Genomic DNA, 24462 nt, shown 5'->3' on the forward strand with positions numbered 1-24462 from the left:
ATCTGCTGTGTTAAGGTGTCCCTCTGCTTGTGAGAAGCACCCAAATGATGGGTGCAAATTGTTTGTGGGCACTTCAACTGGCTACTCAGGCACAAATGGCAGGGCCCTCTACTGAATCTTTAAGTCTTAAGTGTAGGGAAACAGAGAGGCTCCTGGAGGTAGAACCCCTTTTTTGCTATTACAGCCTCATTTTCATTTATCTCTAGCTGGATAGGGCGTTCTAGCAAGTATTATGCAGCATAGGGTTTCTAAAATGAAATATAAGACTAGAAAGTAGGTTGATTGTGCACTTCTCCTTAAGCCATATGCCTGGATTTGTCTTGGGATTTTCACGTGCATTCAGGTACATAAAATCAAAGAAGTTTTATTTTATAAAAACAACACATCTGTTGAGGGAAATAATATGGTTTGTTAGCAAGTTGCCAGTTGCACGTTCTGCCCCAAAGTTCACTTGCGCTGCAGAGCATCTTGCTCCACAGCAGGTCGGTCACCATTTCCTAATTTTCAAAATGTTCTTTCCAGTGGATGGGAACAGATATATGCTCTCTTTTCCAGCACCTGCTTTGCCACTTTTTTAATGCTGTCATCCATGTTTTCAGGAGCATCTAGGAATAATGGAAACGGAAGTAACAATTCCTTTAGCGTCACATCTAAATGAGAGCAACAGACTTTTTAAGATCCGAGACACTAAACACAAGCTGTTGAGCTACTAGCAGCATCTGCCACATTATCACTAATTATAGGAACAAGCAAACCATGGGACTATCGAGGCTTGCCTTGGCATCTAGATTCTTAGCACAAACTGAAGCTGTAGCCTATGAACAAACTGTGGCAGGAGTACTGACTGGGTTTCCTGTGCCTTTGCTAAAAGCAAGTTTTTATTTGGTATCAAGGTGGGCAATATAAGATGTTAACATTTGACTCGAGTGCAACACTTACTTTTTTCTAATTCTGCCAGAGCATAATTATTCTGGAAGCCAGCTTCAGTGCAGAAAATATTTGTAAGCAGCACCTAGGAAGTCAGTTAAATCATTAGCAAATTGGAAAATAGGCCTGTCTTTAAAATAGACCACTGGAATTCAACTCCATGTACTATCGTTTATTTCTGTATTATAAATTCATGGAAATAAAAACCACCCAGCTTCTGTTCTACATACTTACTCAGCAAAAGACTTTAAGTAGACGTTAATAATCCTTTCTCCTCCCTCTGTTTTTTTCACAGTAACGGCTGCCCCAGAGCTGAATGGCTGAAGTTAACAAAAGGGACTTTTCTACCATGGGCACCAGAATAGCTGGAACCTGATCATGATTGCAGACTTTCTAAAGAGCTTTATGCTATACAAAACTTGTTTGATACCTGGCTGTTGTGAAATATGTTGCAATACACATGGCCCAGCAGTTTACAGAGTGTGCCTAGGTACTTACATTGGCAGGGTGGTTCAGACTAGAAGGCTAACAACATTCTATCTCCTGCTGCACCCAGTAGGCTTGGGCGATGTACTGATGAGGGCCAGAGTGCAAAGGCAGCTTCAACCGGCAGTATACTGCAAGTGAAACCACCTGGTGGCAGGAACAGGCGGCCCCAGCCTTGAGATTGGGTGGATGGGTGAAGGGTGCTTAAAATCAGACAGGAGTCAAGAGGGGAAATCGGCTGCCCTGAAAGGAAAGGATTGTGGCGCTGGAGAGGCTAGCGAGCAATGCAAAGCAGGGAGGCGGCATTCATCCTTCCCCCCCCTCTCCTAACGGTCTGTGTTGCACCCCCTCTGTTTCAACATTGCGATGTATCACCATGTTAGGCTGGTGATACACTGCAAAGCTGAAAAGCTGACATTGCTTAGCCCTAGCACCCAGATGATTTAGAAACAGGGCCTGCTAGTAAAACCTGCCTTATTTGTCCTCACCCTTTGACACAACACAGTGGATGTACCCAATAGCTTTGAAAATGGACATTTCATCATGAATACATCTAATGGTTTCTAAAAAGCCAATGGCATCACCATGTATTTACTATGCCCAAAAATTTTTTCCCCTGGAGCACAAGAATAGAAATAATCTGGTGAGGGTTTTCCAGGTTCCTTTTGACATAAAATACATTTTCAGACATAAGAAACTATAATTGCAAGTCCAAATATCCCTTGTCAGAATCCAAAAGCATCATAATACTCTCAAAAGCAATTCTGTTCCCCCCCCCTTCTTGACCAGTCTGCTTAATACTGATTTTAATTCATGATTGCAACATTAATTAAAATTGCATAAAACCTCTAGGTACTCACCTCATGATCATGATTGCGCAAACCAATACTGATTGATCGGCTAGCTCTGGAAAGAACTGCTGTCATTGCGTAGAGATTGATGAGGATGTCTGCTACCCTTTTGAGAACCATCTGCTCATCCACAATAGTCTAATGCCAAACAAAGAACACACAAATAGTTTAGTGATTTATCCTGAACTGCCTGATCAATCTAAAACATGTTTCAACAGATGAAGACAGCTGCCCTCAGTTGGCAGTATTCACACATGTACTAAAACAGTTTTCCAAACTCTTGTGTGCCACGACTTGCGCGAACGCTCCCCGTGCTCCTCCTGGGGCTGGAAAGTTTAACCTGGTTTGCTAGTAAAACTGAATTACTGTGTCAAGAAATGATGCATGTCTAAAAAGTGTGTCACCAACATGAAAAGTTTGGAAAGCTCTGTACTAAATCAAAGCATTTGACTGTGCCTTTTTATTTAGACAGTCTCAGAACCTGCAGAGTGTCTTTCAGGTTGCTGGGGGAAGAAAAGATACTCACAGTGCATTTCATCTGCTTCTACATGATCTTTAAATATTTATCTTCCCTGACAGCTCCTCAGTATACATCTTGAAGACAATTTCTAGGCTAGAAATGAGTTTGGTTTCAAACACTCACTTTGATTAGGCTCTAAGGAAGGAAGGGCAGAGAAGAAAGAAAGAAAACAACTTTGGTTTAATTATCCATTAGAAAGTTCTAGCTACCTTGCCAAATCTTCTCAACAAGCCTTCTACAGCAACACCAAAATAATATATATTTTGTTCAAGTTTCCTGGCACTTTCCTGCAATGAAAAAATATATATTTAGTGCACTACAGGCTTAGACTTGTCAATTCTGCACAAACAATTCATTAATTATTCCCTCTATGTATAAATAATATATGCACACACAATCTTTAAATGTGTTGCAACCGTGGAGCCAGCTGGTACTCCTTGAGGAACTGGGTTTCACTTTGGAGCTCCCAGTTGCCGAGTCCAACAAATGACTTGGTAATTTACCCCAGATTACATTATATACTAGAATTCACACAGTAAGATGGGCAGTCGAGTTCAGTCCTAAATATTCAGATTCCACCTGATACATGTTTAATGAATTAGCGCCATGACTGAACTAATTCAGGGAGACTGAACAAAACAAAAATGCCCACACTGTGCTTTATGGTGATTTTCTAAAAGAGAAAAAAGTAGAGAGCACAAACAAAAATAGGCGTTAGATAATGAATTTGGCATTCTTTGGAAGGAAGACGAACGCAAAGTGTCAAAGCCTTTTCCAAGAGGCAGTTCTTCGTATTATTTAACTGGCACTGAAGATGCATGTACACACACTTGTACATACAGGTTCAACAACTGGGAGAGCTGGCAAGGCAAGCATTTCACATGTGCATTATCAGCTTTAGAATTGCAGCCAGTTCAGCCCTAATTTCTGGAACCCTTGAGCCGTATCCAAGGGAAAGGCCACTTATACAACATTGGATACTTCCCCTTGTACCCTTTCCCAATCACAGCATTTGAAAGATCCAAATTGTTTTCCATACTAAGTCCCATGCCGTTACAGATTATAGTGTGCATAATAAGGATTAGTGCATAGTGCGTCAGAAGGAAGCGTGACCGAGGCAACAGGGGCATTGCAAGGTACAGTTTAACAGAGCAACCTAAATGGCATTCCACTTGGGTTCTTGCAGGGCTTGCTTCAGGTTTTCCTTAAGCCATGAAATCCAAAAAGTTTTGTTTTGATTTAGTGAATACTGATACTTTCAAAGCTTAAGCAGTTATTTGGGCTACATGAATAAAACTCAAAAAAGGACCGCAGTGTAAACTTTCTCCATGTATAGGTGTAGGTATACAATCCCACACAAATGCAGTATTGTGAGCTGGCTGCAGCTCGCACTAGCATTTCTGAGAGCAGTTGTGTGAGGAGTCATAACTCTCTGGTACTCCACACGCTTTTCATGCGGAAGATTCCAGGTTCAGCTTTCTGCACATGCATGTACACAGCTGGTAAAGAGTGTTGTGTGAAACCCTAAAGAACCAGTCAACATACTCTGTACTGAGCTCAATGGATCAGTAGTGCGACATCATACAAGGTCGTTTCCTATGTTTCTACACAGAAAGGATTTGACACTGGACCAGGACCAAGAAGCCTAAAGAAACCCCTCTTTTATAATGCAACACAAGCAAATTTTCCAAGCACGGCTGAAAGTGTTACAGCATCTGCACTGAGTACTTACCTCTAGACTAGGATGCACCACTCCATCTTGACCAACTAATCCCAAGTCTACTGTTCGGCCCATGCTGTCACGGAACTTGTTCACAAACACGTTCAATGCCAGACCTACATTTCCTTTCTTGATTTCCCTGTGAGATTAGAGACATAGGCTGCCTTAGTACTAGGCCATTTATCCACTATCACTTCATTCCCCAACAAGTCAACTCCCCATCCGCCCCAGAGACAGTAGCTGAACTTCTAAATATTTCCCCCCTAAAAATTATGCCTTTTTTCCTTTGTAATTTTCTGATGCTGTGTACTACAGGGAGTGGAAAGAGCTACATTAACAGCTACCAATGATGTGATTAGTGATAGCCATCAAAGTATGACCAACAGCCTGAAAGACTGCAGAATAACTAACTTGCCTTGATTTTAAATGTAGCTTGCATACTCCCCACCCATTGAAATGAATGGAGTTCACAGAGCAGCAGTGATTAACTGACCAAACACCAATTCGGAAGTGTTTTTAATAAAGTTTAAGTAGGTATCATCACCACATAGTAAATGAGAGATGAGAACATACTAAAATAACCTCAGTGTTTTGGTTTTTAAAAGCACAGTTAAGATCTACACAATATACAGTGGTACCTCGGGTTACATACGCTTCAGGTTACAGACTCCGCTAACCCAGAAATAGTACCTCAGGTTAAGAACTTTGCTTCAAGAGAAGAACAGAAATCGGGCTTCGGCGGCGCGGCAGCAGCAGGAAGCCCCATTAGCTAAAGTGGTGCTTCAGGTTAAGAACAGTTTCAGGTTAAGAATGGACCTCTGGAATGAATTAAGTACTTAACCCGAGGTACCACTGTATCGGCATTTTAAATAAAGAAATGCCTTATTTCTGCTCATGTTGAAACTTTCAAGAAAATTTCGTCTTGCTACCCCCCTTTCTATGCTGTTCCCCTTTACAACTTTTCAATCTGTATTCAGTAATCGTTTATAAAAAATGGCTATGTCCAAAAAAGCACATACTTTATTTTCTCAGTTAAGATCTTGCCGGCATACTGCATGCCTGTCAAAGCAATATACATTCGCAGAACTTCATTTGTTCCCTGAAACAGGAAAAAAAAAAAGATTATTTTAGGCTACTTAAACATGGATTTGCCAGACAGATACCTTTCTTTTTTTCTATATGCAAGTGTAAGTTTCCTATTAAAGCTTAAGGTGGAGGCATATTTACTTCAAGAATGAAAATTCCATAGTCATTATAAAATTCTAGGAATATCTCTATAGCTGCACTGTTAATTCACCTGAAAGCTTTAATAAAGTCATCATCCACCAGCCACAAAATTTTAAGGACTACAGGAGGAACACAGGGCTGGAAAGGTTTGCACCTTGGACACCCAATAAAGGGCTCTACACCAATACCAATGTACACACATAGAGTACTTTCATGTGAAGAAGGCTCCTGTCTGAACCAAAATCTCTGCATGCTCTGGTATGTGTGTATGGCCACTTCTCACACACACCAAATGCATGAACAGCAGAGTGCGTATATGTTGGATACATCAGGAATAGGGCTAGCTTGCACAGCGCTGCAAACTCCACCCGCAACACACATTCTGTAAGCCTTTGCACCTCGTACGTAGTAACAGAAATAGCTTTAATAGCACCACACCAGGTCCTTGAGGTTTCCTAGCCACACTGGCCAGTATTAAGCTGAGGTGGGGAAACACCTTTCAGCTCCTGAACATTAGCTAAATGCCATTTGATGCAATGGCCTTAGTAAAGTTTACAAACTAGTTACAACAAATGCCCAAAACTATTTAGCAAACAAGATGAAAACTGTAGTTTTGAAAAGTTTCAAGAACAGGCTCCTCTCTCAGTAATGTGTATCATGAATTGCAATTTACATGCAGAAAAATGAACCTGAAGAGTTACACCGCTCTCTTTGGAGGCTGAAAGAAAAATCCGACATCTGCACAGCTGAAAGCGAAGCACCTACATTTTAGAAGTGCTTGAGTTTAAAAGATAAAAAAATGCTGATGGACTAAGACTAGTCGCTGCGCTTTTAAGCAGGTGCTGCTTAGCAATTAAAGCTTTCAGAATGAACAGATGGCTAAACAACAAGCTAATTAAAATCACTGCATACATTGACTGGGGATGCTAAATTAAATGCATGAATGTTGCATACTTCGTTTTAATTATAAACACCATTCTTTATGGATCACTCCTCGGCAGCAAGTGGAGCTTACTAGCATTCAGAGCTAGATATGTGAATGGCAAAAAATGACCTTTTAAAGCGGATCATCAACAAGAGAAGAATCTGCAGGCTCACCTTACTGCTGTAGCAGAGAGCAGAGAATGAGCCAAGGTGCTAGCCATCTCCAAATCAGAATGTATTATCAACGTACTTTAGAGCATTCTTTCACCTTATTTAATGAAAAATATTTCTATGTAAACCAGTATAGTCTTATATCTAGGTCCACCACTGGAGGAAGGTTTTGAGTTGGGGGACACATGGTTTTCTCCTGGGCCTGATGCCCTTCAACATTTTTATCAATAGCTTTGATAAAGGACCGGAAGGAATCAAAATTGCAGGCGACAAACTGGGAGAAAAACTTTAACACTTTAGAAGACAGGGATAAAATTCAAAACCATCATGATAGAAAGGATAACTAGGTCAAGACTAAAAAAATGAAATTCAGTGGACTCCCTCAAGGCTTGGTGTTGAGACCTGTGCTTTTCCACTTGTTCATAAATGATCAAGTGTTAGAGGTGAGCAGTGAGATGGCCAAGCTTGCTGATGATACTCAACAATTTGGGGTGGTTAAAAAAACAAAAACAAAAAAAAAACAAAAAAGATTGTGAAGAGCTTCAAAAGATCTGACTGACTGAATAGGTGGTAAAATGGCAAACGCAATTCAGTGTAAACAAATGCAAAGTGAGGAAAGTCAGGGCAAAAAAATATCAATTTCTTAATCTTAACACACTCATGGGATCTGAATGAGCAGCGACCACCCAGAAATGAGACCCTGGGGTCACAGTGGATAGCTCATCCAAGATATTGGCCCCGTGTGCACAGCAGCTGTGAAAAAGGCACCTTCCATTCCATAAAACTGCCGACATCATAATGCCATTATGCAAATCTATGGTGCAACTGCATTTAGAATACTTTGTACAATTCTAGTCACCTCACCTAAAAGGGATATTGCTTAGTTGAAAAAGGCAACCAAAATGATACAGGGGATGGAGCAATTCCCCTTTGAGGAAAGTCTGTAGCATATGGGAATTTTTTAGTTCAGATAACGGCTAAGAGGTAACATGATCAAAATTCATAAAATCATTCATGGCATGGAGAAAGTGGCAGATAGAGAAACGTTTTTCTTTCTCTTTCCCAACACTAAAACTTGTGGACAACAAATTCATTTGCACAGGAGGTAGTGATGGGCACCAATCTGGGTCGTTTAAAAAGAGGAATACATAAACTCATGTAGCATAAGGCTATCGGTGGTCACTAGCCGTGATGACTATGCTCTGCCTCCATGGCCGGAAACACTAATGTGAGAACAAGATACTGGACTCAATGGGCCATTGGCCTGATCCACCAGGGGCTACTCTTGTGTTCTTAACAGAGAGAATTGCAAAGTTTCTGCATTTATGCAGTAAATAAAAGCAAAAGCAAATAAACCAAATACGCAGGGTATAGAACAAGGGACACTTGGCGGTAGAACATGGAGGAAAGACTTGGGGTTGTAGCCAATTGCAACCCAACAGCAAGTCCGCAGTGTGATGCAACGGGGGGGGGAGGCTAATGCAATCTTTGGCTGCATTAATGGAATCACAGCAATAGTTCTACTGTTTTCTGTACTAGTCAGACCCCATCTGGAGCACTAAGTCCAGTTCTGGAAGCTACAGTTTAGGAAGAATATAAACTGGAGTAAGTAAAACAGGAGAGCAATGAAGATGGCTCAGTACGGAAAGAGAAGTTCTATGGTGAAAGGTCACAGGAACCCAGTATATGTTTCAGCTATGGAAGAGAAGGCTGAGGGGGATCATGATCTCTCTCTTCTAAACATTGCCACACTTTCGCCAACTTACAAAGTAACTTGCTGGCATGCAACACCACCACCACCACATATACCAGTCCTCTGAAAATTGCCCCACAAGAAGCAGAAAAACAACAACTTCTGGCCATTGGGTGTGGCATAGTGCTCATCTTCCATGCCAGCAGTAGCCAACATGGTGCCCTCCATGTTGGGACTATAATTCCCATAATCCCTGACCACTGACCATGCTGCTTGGGGTTGACGTGAGCTGCAGTCACACAACAGTGGGAGGGTTACCCCCAACTTTACGCTATTCATTCTGTTATCTACTTATCTAAATGAATCTGTAAAAAGCAAACACATTTTAAACAGAAATTTCCCTTGGCAGGCTTACTTATATTTGTTCTGACAAGCAAGGCAGAATGTTTCCAAAGTGACCAGGTCAGCCTAGATGACTGGAGGGAAATGCACAGATGCCAATTCAAAATGTGAGGCACATCAACACCAAATAGCGTGCTCCGACTGCTGTGGCAAAGCAAGCACTGGTTTATATCTCACACATAAGCACACACACAATTGTTCCATTGCCACACTACCCATGGCCAGTGAGGTGGAGCAATCTCACACGCTCTACTTGCTAGGACAAGTCCCCTTATTTCTATTTTACATTTTTAAAAGCTGGATAATACTGCAGTTGCCATAGCAGCCATGAAGGTTCAGACTAAAAGCCCACCTAGTCCAGGAGCCTGCTCTCAGTGGCCAACCAGATGGCTACAGGAAGCCTCCAAGCAGGATTATTCCATGATCATGTAATGGGATTTCCTTTCTGCTGTATGTTCATTATTTCTGGTATGTGTTGACAGTCCCCTTCATAGAGCAGCACCCCAATTCGTTTGTACTGCATTATCATTCCAACACTTTTGCACTTTACTATAAGACAAGTTCAACAAATGTATAAAATTTACCCAGTCAAGACTGACATTTCCAATGTAATGGACTACAGTCGTACCTTGGATCCCTTCGTACTCGGACGCTTTGGCTCCCAAACGGCGCAAGCCTAAAAGTGAGTGTTCTTTGGAACCCGAATGTCCAACAGGGCTTCCGATTGGCTGCAGAAGCTTCCTGCAGCCAATCAGAAGCCGCACTTTGGTTTCCGAACGTTTTGGTAGTCGAACGGACTTCCGGAATGCATTCCATTCGACTTCCAAGGTACAACTGTATTCTATTTACAGTGGTGCCCCGCAAGACGAAAAGCTCGCTAGACGAAAGGGTTTTGCGGTTTTTGAGCTGCTTCGCAAGACGAATTTCCCTATGGGCTTGCTTCGCAAGACGAAAACGTCATGCAAGTTTGTTTCCTTTTTTGTAAAACCGTTAAAACCCAAGGTGCATTGCTTGAAGAGGTGCAGTTGCAACTTGACTTCAAGGAGCAACTCATAGCACGCCGTGTGGTAGCCTTTTTTGAGGTTTTTGAAGACTTTGGCGATTTTTGAAGCTTTTCCAAAACTTCTTTTGCAGCCATTTGGTAAGTTAAACTTTTAAAACTTTTTTTGGAATTCAAGGACTTGGTGTTGGGGAGGGGTTTGCAAGAATCTGGAAGCTTGTGTGTTTTTTTCTGCATTTTTCTGATTTTTTGTGACCATTGGGCCACTCTGCTGTTTTTTTTTTTTAAATCTGGGTTTGAATTTCTGTGTGGTGGGTGGCTGGGGGAACAGTTGAGGAGGGGTTTGCAAGAATCTGGAAACTTGTGTGGTTTTTTCCTGCATTTTTATGATTTTCTGTGACCATTGGGCCACTCTGCTGTTTTTTTTAAAAAAAAATCTGGGTTTGAATTTCTGTGTGGTGGGTGGCTGGGGGAACAGTTGAGGAGGGGTTTGCAAGAATCTGGAAGCTTGTGTGGTTTTTTTTCTGAATTTTTCTGATTTTTATTGTTCCTTCAATTTTTGAATTTATTGTTCCTTCAATTTTTGAAATGCTCTTTACAGTATGTGTGACTTTAAAGAGCACTTAATAAACTCTTGTTGTACCAAATTTGGCTTTGTTTGGACTTTTTTTGACCATAGGAACGCATTAATTGAATTTCAATGCATTCCTATGGGATTTCGTGCTTTGCAAGACGAAAAATTTGCTAGACAGAAAAACTCGTGGAACGAATTAATTTCGTCTTGCGAGGCACCACTGTACTGCAATCAGTATAAAAAAATAATAATGTGCCATTAAACAGATTTTAAAAACAGTTACTTCTAACATTAATGCATACAGAATAGGAATATCCTCCTTTCCACATTTATCTAAAATATATCACTAGGCAGTCCACATATCATAAAGGTAGTGATGCAAAGAACTGTGACTATTTGAGGCAATGCTTCAAAGCCACTCGGATGGCCCTCAGAATGCCATCTACTTGTAACTAGTTTTATACTAGTGGTTTGAGATTGCATGCAACTTATAGAAGAAGTCATATTTACCTCGAAAATCAGAAGTATCCTGCTATCCCGGAGATAGCGTTCATATGGAAAATCTTTCATGTAGCCGAGACCTCCAAGTATTTGTAAAGCTTCACTCACACAAACCCATGCGCCTTCCGAACTAAACACCTGCCAACAACCATTGAAATTATTAAATGATGTTATTTTATTTCTAAACTTGGCAATATAAAAAGCCAGTTCATTGGTCGACCTCAATGGCTGTCATACTGTAGACACCAAGAAATGAAGCCCAAGCTGGAGCTATGCAAAAGCGTTAGCGCCAATGTCAAGTTCTCTGGAAGAAAATGTAACTACCTTATACCACCCAGTTTTGAGCCCTTGTGAGGCTATATAAAAAGGGTAGGGACCTGCAGCAAAATGTTCAGGGTGCCAGCTAGCAAGCCACACCTTCTTTCCAGAACACTCAGTTGTATCATCTGGCACAACTGCTTTCTACCACCACCCTGCCCCAACACACACATAATGGTATTTCATGTCAAGAGAGAATGCTCAACCCTCAATGATCTTTTTTGGTTTCCCTCAAGTCTGCCTGTACCATCTATGCATGGATGGTTCTGTTTTGCATACATAAGGAGCAGCACTTGGAAGTACCAAGTTTGCTATTAGCACAGATAATACCTCTCATAGGGGACGCTGAAATCAGCCCAGAGACTGAACATATGCACACAGAATTGCCTTCTTGACTGGTGGCTTTCTACTTCCATCAGTGCCTCTCCCCCTGGGACATTTGAAATTCCTGATCTCACACTTTTGCTTCAGTGAGATATCTTCAGAGAGATCTGCCATTCAACGATATGCCATTCAAGAGTGATTTAATATAATTTGTATTGAACTGCCATGCAATTAACTAGATCAGGCTCACAATGAAGATGGAGAAAGGTTGCATATGAACATCCACATGGCTTCCACAATCTGAGGATCTCAGTAACCTATTTTTCTTTGAACATTAATAAATGCTTATATCCCACCCTTCCTCCCAAAGGGGCCATAATACCCACAGCTTTAACTCAGCATTCCAGTAAAGCTTACTTTCACAATGGCTGCTTCAACTGAGCAGTCTGGGACCCCTGGCCTGTCCATCATTCCTGCAGTGAGGTAGGCCATGCTTTCCATCACATATGCCTTCCGAGCCATCAGGGCAAATTTTTCCTGAAAGAAAGAGCAACAAAGACATGCTGCTCATACTTACATATCACAGAGAAAGGGAAACTACAAATATGCAACAGTGCAATCAAGAAGGTTAATCACCATTTAGTCCCATTAAGTTTAATACATTTGGCAACCGGCAACCATTATTCTTTCTAAATTCATGACTCACCAAGTGCATAGGCTACATCATTTAAAATTGGCCCTCCAGAAGGTGGAAAGCTTTCCATTCAGTTTTTTAAAAAGATCAAACTTTCCTCAAGAATTCCTCAAACCCTTAATGTGTTTCAGTTACCTGAATTAATCCGAATTCACTCAGCTTCTTATTAAACTGTTTCCTTGTACAAGCATACTCTGCTGTCATTTCTTTAAAAAAAAAGTGAGAGGAAGAGGCAGTTAATCAGGCGGCAAAATATTACGACTGCTTCTGAAAAATGTAACAGTTGCTGAAATATTTATCTTCAGAATGGGACAAGACCCTTTACCATTATTTTAATTATTAAAATGGACAACTCCTACTACATCAGATAACGATAACAGCCATTCCATCTACCCTTGACAGTGTTACACCATCATCGAGATATTTTGTAATGCTGTACTTGGTGTAGCAGCTCTGACTACCAGGCGAAAACATTTCCTTGGGTCGAGCAAAACACCATCAGCCCTGAAGCTGCAGTCAGTTTTGTCTTGTGCTACACTGTACACCAAATAAAGCAGACAAATTCAGCAGCTTAAGTGGAATTAGCATTTATAATGCACTTCTAAGGGAAAGTAGGAATATTCAGAAGTAGGAAGTGTCCTGGATTGGCTGGATGCAGGACTGGTGGGAGGCACCAGCTGGGGAACCCCCAGGGGAAGAAGGCTCAGAGCCAGGGGACTGGTGGTGGGACAACAATGAGTGGTCAGAGGGAGTAGACTGGGAGAAGGCGGTTTCAGAAGTGGAAGATGTTTAGTGAGCAGGAAGAGGCTGTGGCAGAGAGAAGTCCAGAATCAGAGGTAGGACCAGAGGCTGGAGAAGAGGGTGGCCAAGAAGCAGAGTTGAGATAGGCTGCTGAAGAAGCCAGGGGGTCTCCCTATCTTGCTGCGACCAGCTCTCCCTGCCCCCAATCTTCCAGAACCCACAGAGGTATGAAGAGGGCAAAGCAAAGACAGACAAAGTGAAGAAGTCTCAGGTTGCTTAGGAAAGACCTGGAGGAGGAGGAGACAACTTAGGGAAATGTGGGAAGGCGGGGATCTTCAGTCCTTGCAACTGCCTCACTGGGGCAAGATCTACCAGGAAGAGTTTCTATGCTAACTAGGCCTGAATTAACTTCACTGACACTTTGTGAGTTATTCCTGACCTGTTCCTGACTCCTGCCTTGGCAGGAAGGTAGTATAGTCTATTCCTAAGTATTCACCTACGGGTAGTAAAGACCAATCAGATACAAATTCTATGGCAAGTGAATATGTACTATACATATACTGGTGTTTGCCACCACAAGCACTACAAAATTCAAAGGAGAGATGTGTTTTGTGGTTCGAGGACCCGACCCCCGTGTGGTGAAATAAAGACACAAGGACACGTGATATATGGTTAATGGGCAAGAAAAGGCCACAACTTTATTGGTTACAGCAATGAAAAGGTATTGGCTTAGGCATTGGATCGAAGCAAGTGGGTTATTCACCAGTAGGTGGAGCCTGTCGATGCTAATCCGACCCTAAGCTCACCCCTGTTGTCACCGAGGGTCGTGCCAAGGCCTCCCGCCAAGCAGGCATCGGACGGAATACACGACCCCCAGATTCCTTTAACGGAATACCCCTAAAACATTGAAGGCATAGGCGATGGCCAAACCTAGCACTTTCCGAAGAGGCGACGACGAAGAAATGAGGCCGGGGAAAGGCTGTCGCTGCAGCAAAAAGCTGCTGAACACGCCCCCTCAGCAGCACCTGGTTGGGTGGCCACCGAGGGGGCGTGAGCGCCAGCCAGGTGAGCTGAAGGCAGGGGGCTACGCCCCCTGCTAGGCGGAGCTCGGGCTCCTGACCACAACCCCTCCCCTCTCTTTCAGGGAGGAGAGTCTTTTGTAACATACAGTGGTACACACCAGGAAGCAGCCACCAATTCATTTCCCCTGGTATGTGCCTATCACATGCTTACAAATTTTAATCAGTTTCATATTTTAGCGTTCACTTATGGAAACATCAACATATACACAGCACAGTTGCTTGTAAATTGTAAATCAGATTGTAAATCTGACTGGTCCTTATTCCCCATAGGTAACATTTAGGAAGAGTGAACCTGATAGTTAATCGCAGCCCTCTATCCCTGCACTGCCAACCCAATCAATCAGGTTTTCTGCAAGCATTGTCCAAGGCAGCTGCAGTAGCACCTGGGGAGATGTGCTAGAGCTGGCTTGGGCACAGCAATAACAAAAGGAGGAAAAGGGAGCCTTCTTAGGCTGCTAGCTGTTGCAGGGCGGGGGAGAGGTGGAGAAAGTCCTATGGTGGAAATGGCCTTCCTTCTACCCTAATTTTTTTTTCTACTTGACTGCATTTTATTTATAACAGGGTCCTTTTATGAATAAAAAGCAGGCAAGTCAAACTTTCTGCAGGCTAGTAAGGCCTGGAACGTTGTAACAAAGGTGACATAACCAAGCATAAATTTGCACGCTTTCATTTACTGCTTTTTTAGCAGCATACATAAGCTTTCCCCTCACAACACTGACATTATCTTCAGCATCCCAGTGAGGTCAAAGGGGTCCCTAATGAGTTTCATGGCTGTGGGGAGATTTGAGCTTGGGGTTGCACTAAAATCAGCATGTAGTATCTACTACAAAAAAGAAAATACTGTGGATCAACAGACTTTCATTGTATCTCAAATCAACATTATAGAAACAATTTATTAACTGAACCTAATGTTTATAAAAATGAAATGGCCGGCACAGAATCTAAGTATCTTTTTCAGGAGTAGAACTAATTCAGAAATTCATCCTGCCCAGCAACGCAGAAAGTGTAGTCTTACCAATCAGTTTCTTCAGCATTCCAGCAGCTCCGCTGCCCATGCTAAATCTTCCGCTGTTGAGAATATTCATAGCAACCTACAGTGAATACAAGTAACCCTTGTTCAGGGAAACTATAATTAATATGTCTTTCCTCCACAAACGGAGTTTACCTTTACTCAAGACCCTGCCCACATCAATTCTGGCCTTTTAGCTGGCTTTCTGCCCCTGCTATATAGAGCATATCATGGTATCTTATAAGGATATCTCCCTGTGCAATCACTGCCCTAACCTTGGAGCATCTCCCTTCGTTTGACATCGACTTAAAACAGGTAAAACATGAGAAATGCTGAAATGCAAAGCTAACTCAGTCCTGATTCTTCCAAAAGAGGCTTAGGCTCTGGCAAGCCTGTGCCACAAAGCTGAAATAAGCTACTGGTAAGGTCTCTCTTCGTAGCTTTACAGCTTCAAACTGATGCATGGATAAACACCATTCCTTATTAACAGTCCATGGCTAACTGAATAAACAAACCCTCTTATAAAACTAACATGGGGCATTCAAGGACACTGTGGTATTTTTTGGATCTGTAAACTTTGCCTACAATAAATAACCCTAATAACTGTGTACATTAGAATTTCTCCAAAAACAATGGAGAGTAAAGAGCTGTTGAATTATAGCCTGACAACACCTCCAACTGGCTTCAGTTCCTTGATCCACTGGTGTTCCAGCAGAAATTAATTAGGTCAGAAGTCAATACAGTACTGTGAATTGTGAATTATTATTTATTTTATTGTGAATTATTATTTATTACAATACTGTGAATTATTATTATTATTATTTATTGCTTCGGTTATATTTCCCCTTTTTTGTGATAGCTCTGTAGTTTTTTGTGATAGCTCTGTACTGCTACCTGTTGTTATTATTGCTGATATTTTCTCTCTCTTTTTATAACCAATTCATTTGTAACTGAAAATCAATAAAATACATTTTAAAAAATAATACAGAAAATGAATTTTAGGGCAGGGAAAATAGTAATTCCCTGCATCTTACCTTAAATCCCCCTCCAACTTCTCCAATGACATTCTCTATAGGAATTTTTGTATTTTCAAAATGGACTTCACACGCTGAAAGACAGAGCATTAAACTACTATTGCACTATTTTAGAAGTCTAGGGTTTCCTCCCCTCTAGCCAATTCCATGGCCAACTGTTCTAGAACAATCATTTAGCATGTCAAGACATTTTGCCTCTTTGTTGTTATCAGTGATGTTGGTTTTCTGAAAAATTCTGAATGGGAAAATTTCTTGAGGGGAGAATCCTATTCTAATTAGACTACAGGGAAATTTGCAAAGGAAAATTATCAGTTTGCATCAGAAAAAAATTCTGCTGCACACCACCAGTTGTAACACATGTTTACACACCCTATGTGAAGGTAATCTAAGTCACCCATCCTGTGGATGTCTCCTGATTTCGTTTTTCAGCTCAAGACATGGAGGAGCCTGTCCATTTGAGGATTTCTAACTTCTTGGAACCCACGTCATCTTTGATATACAGAGTGGCATCAACATAAGGTCCACGCCCACAAATACTTAATGATGAGTAAATATACATTTTATCTGGTCAACAACTAAAATGTAGCTTATCCCAGATACTTAAGAAAATGCAGATGACACAAAAATCTGGATTCCTCTTGATCCAAGAGGAATATGAATCCTAAATCTTTCCAAACCAACATTTATTAGTTCTTACTGTTAGATCCTCGAATGCCTAGTTTATCCTCTGGCTTTCCATGAGTGACTCCACCGAAAGCTCTTTCTACAATGAAGGCAGTGATTTTGTCTTTTACTGCACCATCTTTGTCAACGATCTCAGTCCTTGCGAACACAGTAAAGATATCTGCAATACCACCATTTGATATCCATACCTGCAATTGAAAAAAGAAATGAGTATTGTTTGGTCTGCTTTGAATGAAATGATACTGATTTCATAAAATATAATCGGCTGACACAGCCACCCTTTTCTTGACAAATATTACTGTCCATTTTAAGATATATCCTTTGATTTTGGATCTGTCCACTTGGGAATTGCCAGCTAAGGTTCAACACAGAGCTGGGGAAAAAAGACTTCAGGTTAACTTAAGGTTCAAGGCAATCCAATTATTATCACAACTAGGCCAGTTTTCATTGCCTATGAATCTTGTTCAGCTAACTTTCACTTTGCACACAAGTAAATAAGGCAGGGAAACGAAGAAGATAGTTGGCAAAGCCGATACACAGAAAACAGAAAACAGAAAGCAATTTCTTTGGATAAATACCTTTGAACCATTTAATATGAAACTTTTCCCATCTTTGCTCAAAGTAGCTCTGCTCTGGATGGATGCAGCATCACTACCACTGAAATATAAACAGATGAAATGGGAATTTAGCAGGTGCACTGAGCAAGACTCTGTAGTCCTTACACCTGAAAGATAGAAATATTCCCATCATTCTGACTTCCTAAACACACTTAAATTGCCTCTGGAAACAACAGCTGCACAGTTGGGGATCATTTGATGTCAAGCTCCACGAATGAAATTAAGTTAAGCAAGCTGGTATATGACAGTACAAAGCAAAAACAGATCTTGTTTCAAGTAACACTTAGCATTTATATAGTGCTTCAGACCTTTCACAACTTCACACACACTTTTTTGCTGTAATCCTTACAAGAATCCTGTAAAGCAAGTCAGTGTTAATCCCATAATGAAATCATGAGCCAAGAATGGCTTGAGAGCCATCATGTAAATTCATGGCAGAAGGAGAGAGAAATTCTAAACCAGAGTTTTGCCAATTCCTAATTCAATTTCTTAGTGGCTTCACGGCACCATCTCTTAAAGTCGTTTCATTTTAAAAAAGGCAAAAATACTACCTTCCAGGTTCAGTCAGACAAAATGCTGCAATGTGCTCCCCAGAAGCCAGTTTAGGCAGATACTTTTTCTTCTGTTCTTCAGTGCCTGCAATTAGGATTCCCTGTCATAAGAAGAAGAAGAAGAGCTTGGATTTGATATCCCCCTTTATCACTAAGGAGTCTCAAAGTGGTTAACAATCTTCTTTTCCCTTCCTCCCCCACAACAAACACTCTGTGAGGTGAGTGAGGCTGAGAGACTTCAGAGAAGTTTGACTAGCCCAAGGTCACCCAGCAGCTGCATGTGGAGGAGCGGGTAATCAAACTCAGTTCACCAGTTTACGAGTCAACTGCTCTTAGCCACTATACCACACTGGTTCTACACACAAACAAACACACACACACACACACACACAGAGAGAGAGAGAGAGAGAGAGAGAGAGAGAGAGACTGCTAATTAATTTTTGAAACCAAGCCGTTTATTTGTTTAAAACAGGGGTGTATGAACTTTTTGGCCCTGAAGGCCACATCTGATGGTAGGCTGCACACTATCCCTCCTTGCCCCACTAGAGACAGAAGTGGGGAGGTGCACAATGGGATCTTTGCAATCCCATCACACATTTCTTCATTGATTGGTGCTGGAAAATCAGACACCCCCCCCAATAGCTTTTTCGTGGGCTGCAGCAAATGCAACTTATATGGGGAGGAAGATACATGAGGAGGACTAGCCATCAGAATTGTTAGCATGGGACCAGTTTTGGTAAGAGGGGGATGGGCCATCCATGGCCGGCCACAAAGAAGGTCATAGATGTTTTAGACCACTATTTAGCCAGACCTATTTATCACAACCAAATTCACACTAACAGAAACTTGAATTTCCCAAATAGCTAGAACAGTTAATCCATTTTTCAGAGATCTCATCTTAAATGTATTCCAACAGAACTAAGCCTATCTATTTGCTTTTGTTGTAGTTCCACAACTTTCAACTCCAGCATATATTTACACAAACTCCTCTGAATGGTTCTAAAATTGAACTAACAATCCTGTTCTTTATTACTCATCCTTCACAAATGTTTTGCTTTAAAGGTATCTTAGCCATAAATCTTATTTTGTACTTCTTCGTCGTCTCCCTGCCGTTGACAGGAGAGACATTATTTGTACATGCTGGGGGGAAATGCCCAATTAGCAATGAAATGTCAAAACTGCAGTGCCTTAGGATCAAAATCCAATAATAAAGGCAATGTTACCTTCAGTCCTATAGCTTGGTGAGCTGCCAAGGTTACTGCAATAGCTCCATCCAGAGAAGTAATTTCTCCTAAACGAGCATACATTGTATTCGAAAGACCAAGGCCACCTATAGAAAAATATTATTAGTCAAACCAAACAATATTTTACTTAAACACTTTTCTTGTAACAAATGGTCCATCTAGATCAGTACTGTCCTCACTGACTGGCAGTGACCCTCCAGGGTTTCAGGCAGGCGTTTCTACTGGAGATGCTGGAGAATGAACCTAGATTCTTCTCCATGCAAAGCACCTGCTCTACCACTGAACTACAGCCCTTTCTCCAAAGCTCCCTGAAACTCTTGATATCTATTAGTTTAAGTATTAGAATTTTAGGGGAAAAGATTTGGGGGAAAGCTCTGGGAAGGGCTGGTTGGAAAAGGCAACTTTCCCATATAAAAAGCACTTTTCTGACTGTTATGAGTTTGTGGTGTTAAGCTGTGTGCCGGACTTCCCTAATCCCTGGACCCAGCAAAAGCTATTCAAGGCTTCTAATTTCAGGAAGTTGCCAAACAAGGTTCCTGGTGATGTCATGAGGGATTAAGGGCCTTTGTGCAAGATGGCAAATGGGTGGAGTTCACTCCTCAAAAACAACAACAACAACAACCCAGGGCTGAGAACGAAGTAGGCAGTGATGTGAATCAAAGTGGCAAGGGGGGGGGGAGGAGAGAGAGAGAGAGAGAGAGAGAGAGAGAGAGAGAGAGAGAGTGTCATGTTGGATCTCTGCTTGAATCTAAGGCTGTGGCTATGGGAGAAAGAAGACCCTTTTGGGGTGTTAATGCTGTGAACCCCTCCACTGCAGGCTCAGGTTGTATATCTGTGTAAATAAACCATGTATCATAAAAACACTACAGTCTCCACTGTGACTCATTTCCAAAAGGAAACACAGACCCCTGGAATCTCACACCGCTCGGCGATTGGGGTGACATGCAACAATATCAAACTTGTTGCCAACATGGGCTACCAGTCAGCATCAGGGTAGCCTTCAGCAACTGATGATTGTTCATAAAAGCACAACACTGAAATAGCAAGGTGTACACAGCTTTAACTTACACTGCCAGGTGTACACAGGTATAACAGCTTTGGCTGCTTTGAACTACAAAACTGGGTGTTTATAAATATAAAAGAAAAGTCAAGGGACTGATCCCTGGTTAGAGTTTCCTAGAGCATCTATTTATAAAATGTACTAAATCACATTTCTTGCAAAGGTCACAACAGAGAAACACCATGGTCAGCTTTTGTCAAAATGTTGCTCTGTTGTGTTTTGTTAAAGTACTTATAAGACTCACTCTCATTCTTCAGCAGCAGTGCAGACCAACTGTATTTATGACTATGCATTTCATGAATCTTCTGAGGGGACGCCAGCCCCACATCCTGCAATCAGCTGCTTAAGTTATCAGCTCATAAGACTAGGCTGATGTTATCAGCCACTGCTTCATTATGCAAGAAGAAAGAGCAAATAGAAGAGCCTATGATGATTAACTAACCAGAGGCAAAAAACAACACTGTTTTCTTCAAATGAAAATACTTTACTTCACAGTAATAGCATTCAGAGATTTGCAACATATAGGATTCATGATTTGTTTTGAAAAAATAAATCTTAAAAAAACAAGGTTGGTAATGCAATACCTTTGCTGGAACATGCTTATACTAAATGGTTGAGTGTGCAAGGAAATCATGCCATCACAGAAATTAGTTAGGGATGGCTTTATTATGAATTCTATAATGCTTCATCAAGGAAGAGAAAAGATACCAGGAGGTTCAGCCATCCAGGTACTGCTCTGCTTTAAAGTGCAGATGTATCAAGTCCAGTAACACTAATAAAGCAAACAGAAGAAAAACTTCAAGGGTTCTCTCATATTAAAAGGACAAGGAGCAAAGTCTCAACTTTCTGAACATTTTTTCTCACCATATTCCTCCGGAATCTGCATGCCAAAGAGCCCCAGGTTCTTCAGTTCATTAAGCGTTTCTTGTGGAATTTTAGCATCTTGGTCAATTTTCTTAGAATCCACTGAAATACAGTGAAATGCAGTAATTTTATATAATGGATTACAGAAAGTTCAGGTGGGGCCAGCTCATTTAAGTGAAAGCTTATTTATGGAGTTAGATCACTGTGAATACCAACAACCACAAACGAGACGTTTAAGGCATACTGTCTATTATTTTTTTCTTGCAAGAACTTAAGCTTCCCACAGGTCAGTTTTTTCTGCTCTTCCACTGAGAGAGAGGGGCTAGCTACATATCCAACAACAAAGTTGAGAGATCACTTTTGCCAGACCACCCAATTTGAGCAGGTTTTTCAAATTATTTTCACAACCAGCTGTATCACATCAAGATAATGCGGTGCATAATCTCCCTCCATTACAGCCAGAGAATTCTCAATAACATAGCAGTGGACAAGAAAATATTTTAAAATAAGATACTTGGTAGCTGTTTAAATCAGTAGTACAATATCTCTGTTTCAAAATACATGCTGATTTCCTCGTATGTAGAAAGTATATATGGGTAAGCAACACTATGTATTTCTCAGGGTTTTTTTGTTAGCACTATAAGGAAAACCTCACAGAAGGTTTGTTATGAAAAACCTTAACAGATAAAGACTTAATGAAGCGGGGAGGAGTTTACCATCTTCATTGAAGAATTTTTCTACCGGCCCCACAAATTGGTTGATTTCTTCCAATTCTTCATTGCTAATCTCAGGAAATGGGAAAACGTCTTCCTAGAATAACAGATTTTGACAGGATTTTTCTTTTTATATTAAAACAAGTTAAAAAGAGAGAAGCCTCAAAAACTGGACTTAACATTGCTCCTTATGAGGACAGATGGCAGTTAACCTTTGCAGACATTACACATACATTTTAATTAGGAGAATGGTCGCTTATAGGCCTTTATGTCAACAATTCAGAAGTGCATTTGAGTTTTCTTCAGTTTCTCCTTCTGTGATGCTCAACCCCCAGAACTATGACAGGTCAGTAAACACCAGCACTCAAACACAATTTTGGAATTCGCCTCCACAGCATCTTAAAAAGTGGTTGTGTGCATTATCCCCTCCCCACAAGTTTCCGTATGAACTGTTCTTGTGTCTTCCAAAGTTGGGGAATTTGAAGTGTTTGGGAGTTCTGTGCAGGCAGCTGCAAATGCAGAGGAAATCCTGCCTCCCTTTTCCCCATGATGGAAAGGAGCTTAGCTGTAGTATGAATACAGACACTTTTTTGGAATCTAGAAAGACCTGTTTTCTTCCCAGCTGGAAAACTGCTGAACAAGGTGAAAACACTCTAATGGCATCACAATTCTCCATTAAGCTTTTAAACATACCTTTACTGCAATGCTAAACAGGTTTGTTTTGGAAGTCCACGGAGTCAATGGAAATTGCTTAAAGGTATGTTCAGGATGACAGCTGTGGTTGCCAAAAATATAGAAACCATAAACACTGCTAAGAAAAGGCACTCTGAATTTGCTCTTTACATCCAGGAAAAAATATCCAAATCATTACTTAGCATTGATATGGCAGAATATACTCTATACATTTTTGATTTGCAGTGTAATGTATTCACTTTCAGTTATGAGGCTCCAAGATATAGTAATTATGGCTAACTAATTATATGAAATGTATCTTCCAAATCCCAAGGATGTTCTAGGAGCTCCGAGATTTTTATTTAGCTTTACGTAGTTGGGTTTGCTGGCTGAAGTGAAATGAATTTGATAAGTTCTTTAGACTGATCCCACCAACTGTGGTTACCAGAAGTCCCCCCCCCCCCATTTCAGGCAGCTCCAAAAAGAATTTGCTGGTTCCATACACTAGCTGCCTAAAACCTCAAAAAGAGTATTGTCTCGCATGATAAAATACTGTAGTCCAATTAAAGGGGTGTGGGAGAGAAATACTTATCCACAACTTTAAGAAGCTGTTGCGCAGATTGGGTGCTACAAATCATAAAGGTGGAAAACGCATTTTCTGTTCAGACTTTTTTTTTTTTTAAAAAAAAAAGCTTAACAGGGCATAACCTACCCCAAACCTTCCCACCCAGCATACACAAAAAACCCCCAGCTCTCCTTTCAAACATGAGGACGCCGTCAATGATTGCTTACAGCCCCGGCTTCAAGAATAATCAAGTTTATTGGAGAAAGCGCAAAGCCTTAATGGAAAGGGAACTTCCCGTCAAACTTTCCCAACCTTTGAAGTAGCAAGTTTTCGTACTGAAAACCGTGCTGAAGTCCAGGCTGCGATTTCCAGAGGGTGCAGTGCGTGTGGGTCGACGGGGAAAGTGTGCATTTTCCAAGAGAAATGCAGCAGCAGCAGCAGCAGCAGCAGCAGTTTTTGGCAGCCTCAGAGAGGGCGGCAGGGGTGGAAAGATGCCAGGCGCCCACTGGCTTTTGGGGAGAGGGGTGCCTGGGGTGGGAGGCTCCCGAGTCTGTGAGAAAACACGCAGGAGCCTCGGAGGCGCTGCGGCAGCTACGGGACTCACCTTTCGCAGCGTCCCCAGGAAAAGCTCTTTGGCGAATGCAGGCCGAGGGAGGCCGGTACGGAGCTGCCGGACCCCGGCGGGGAGAGCGGCGCGAGCCGCACGGAAAAGGACACCCAGCCCGCTCATGTCTCTCAGCGGCCACTGCCTCGTCGCGCGCCGATGACGCAATTGCCAGAGCTACTGGCTTGTTTCTCACGTGGCCCCGCCCCGCCGCCCAACTTTTTTTGTGTCGCGTAGTTTCTCCATAGACTTCTTATTAGACTCATACGCAGGGCACACCTTGCGGGTTAACCCTCTATTTAAAACCTTTTCTTATGAGGCAAGAATTTACATTTTTATTTATGGAAATATTGTTAGCAGATTTTGCGCCCCCTCCTTGCCTGTGCCCCTAGCGGGGGCCTTCCTCACCACCCCCTAGCTATGGCTCTGGATAGAGCGCATTCTTCTCTATTATTTTTAAAGTTGTTCCAGAGAGCCATGAGTTGCTGGTGGCGTGTGTGCTATCTCTTCCAACCTATTGTCTAAGTTTTGATTCACCTTTTTCACAGCTGCTGCACACTGGGTTTACATATTCATGGAGCTATTCACGACCTCTCATTCCTGGTCACACTCCCTGCTAGTCTAGACCCCATGAACTTACAATATATGTGAAATTAATATATTTTGTCCCAACAAGCATCACTTCACACC

General features: G+C 41.6%; 2 protein-coding genes and 1 long non-coding RNA gene across 6 annotated transcripts in view; 2 read left to right on the forward strand and 1 right to left on the reverse strand.

Moving 5' to 3' along the window:
- CFAP92 (cilia and flagella associated protein 92 (putative)) overlaps positions 1-1988 on the forward strand; it is a 54266-nt gene extending 52278 nt beyond the window's left edge. For all 3 annotated transcript variants that reach the window (XM_082211855.1, XM_082211856.1, XM_082211858.1), the window contains one exon: positions 1223-1988. In XM_082211855.1, the coding sequence (XP_082067981.1) occupies positions 1223-1251 (29 nt within the window). In that variant the 3' untranslated portion in view covers positions 1252-1988. The remainder of the gene's footprint in view (positions 1-1222) is intronic.
- On the reverse strand, positions 349-23931 carry ACAD9 (acyl-CoA dehydrogenase family member 9). 2 transcript variants are annotated; one of them, XM_082211946.1, is made up of 18 exons: positions 23773-23931; positions 21935-22028; positions 21219-21320; positions 19274-19380; positions 18051-18151; positions 17461-17539; positions 16896-17070; positions 16199-16272; positions 15171-15246; positions 12468-12538; positions 12056-12175; positions 11006-11134; positions 5524-5603; positions 4517-4643; positions 2994-3071; positions 2274-2402; positions 940-1012; positions 349-605 (listed from the first exon to the last, which is right to left on the reverse strand). In XM_082211946.1, exons 1-18 carry the CDS (start codon positions 23896-23898, stop codon positions 505-507), a joined length of 1842 nt encoding a protein of 613 aa, XP_082068072.1. In that variant the 5' UTR covers positions 23899-23931; the 3' UTR covers positions 349-504. The 2 variants fall into 2 exon arrangements, with proteins under 2 accessions (XP_082068072.1, XP_082068073.1); XM_082211947.1 differs by lacking the exon at positions 23773-23931 and adding an exon at positions 22625-22706.
- On the forward strand, positions 3078-4092 carry LOC309526098. Its single transcript, XR_014216663.1, has 2 exons — positions 3078-3372; positions 3413-4092. It is a non-coding gene; the product is annotated as an uncharacterized lncRNA (long non-coding RNA).
- Positions 23932-24462: the final 531 nt, after the last annotated feature.

This window comes from Podarcis vaucheri (genome assembly GCF_965113315.1).
Source record: "Podarcis vaucheri genome assembly, chromosome: 2".
Taxonomy (NCBI): Eukaryota; Metazoa; Chordata; class Lepidosauria; order Squamata; family Lacertidae; genus Podarcis; species Podarcis vaucheri.

Bases quoted from the DNA above. Each gene is read 5' to 3' on its own strand.
- ACAD9 (XM_082211946.1), bottom strand. From the start codon at position 23,898: ATGAGCGGGCTGGGTGTCCTTTTCCGTGCGGCTCGCGCCGCTCTCCCC. The intron at 18,152-19,273 runs GTAACATTGCCT...TTCTTATGACAG, and splicing joins ACCAAGCTATAGGACTGAAG to GGAATCCTAATTGCAGGCAC. The intron at 12,176-12,467 runs GTAACTGAAACA...TCTTTCTTTCAG, and splicing joins GTGAATTCGGATTAATTCAG to GAAAAATTTGCCCTGATGGC.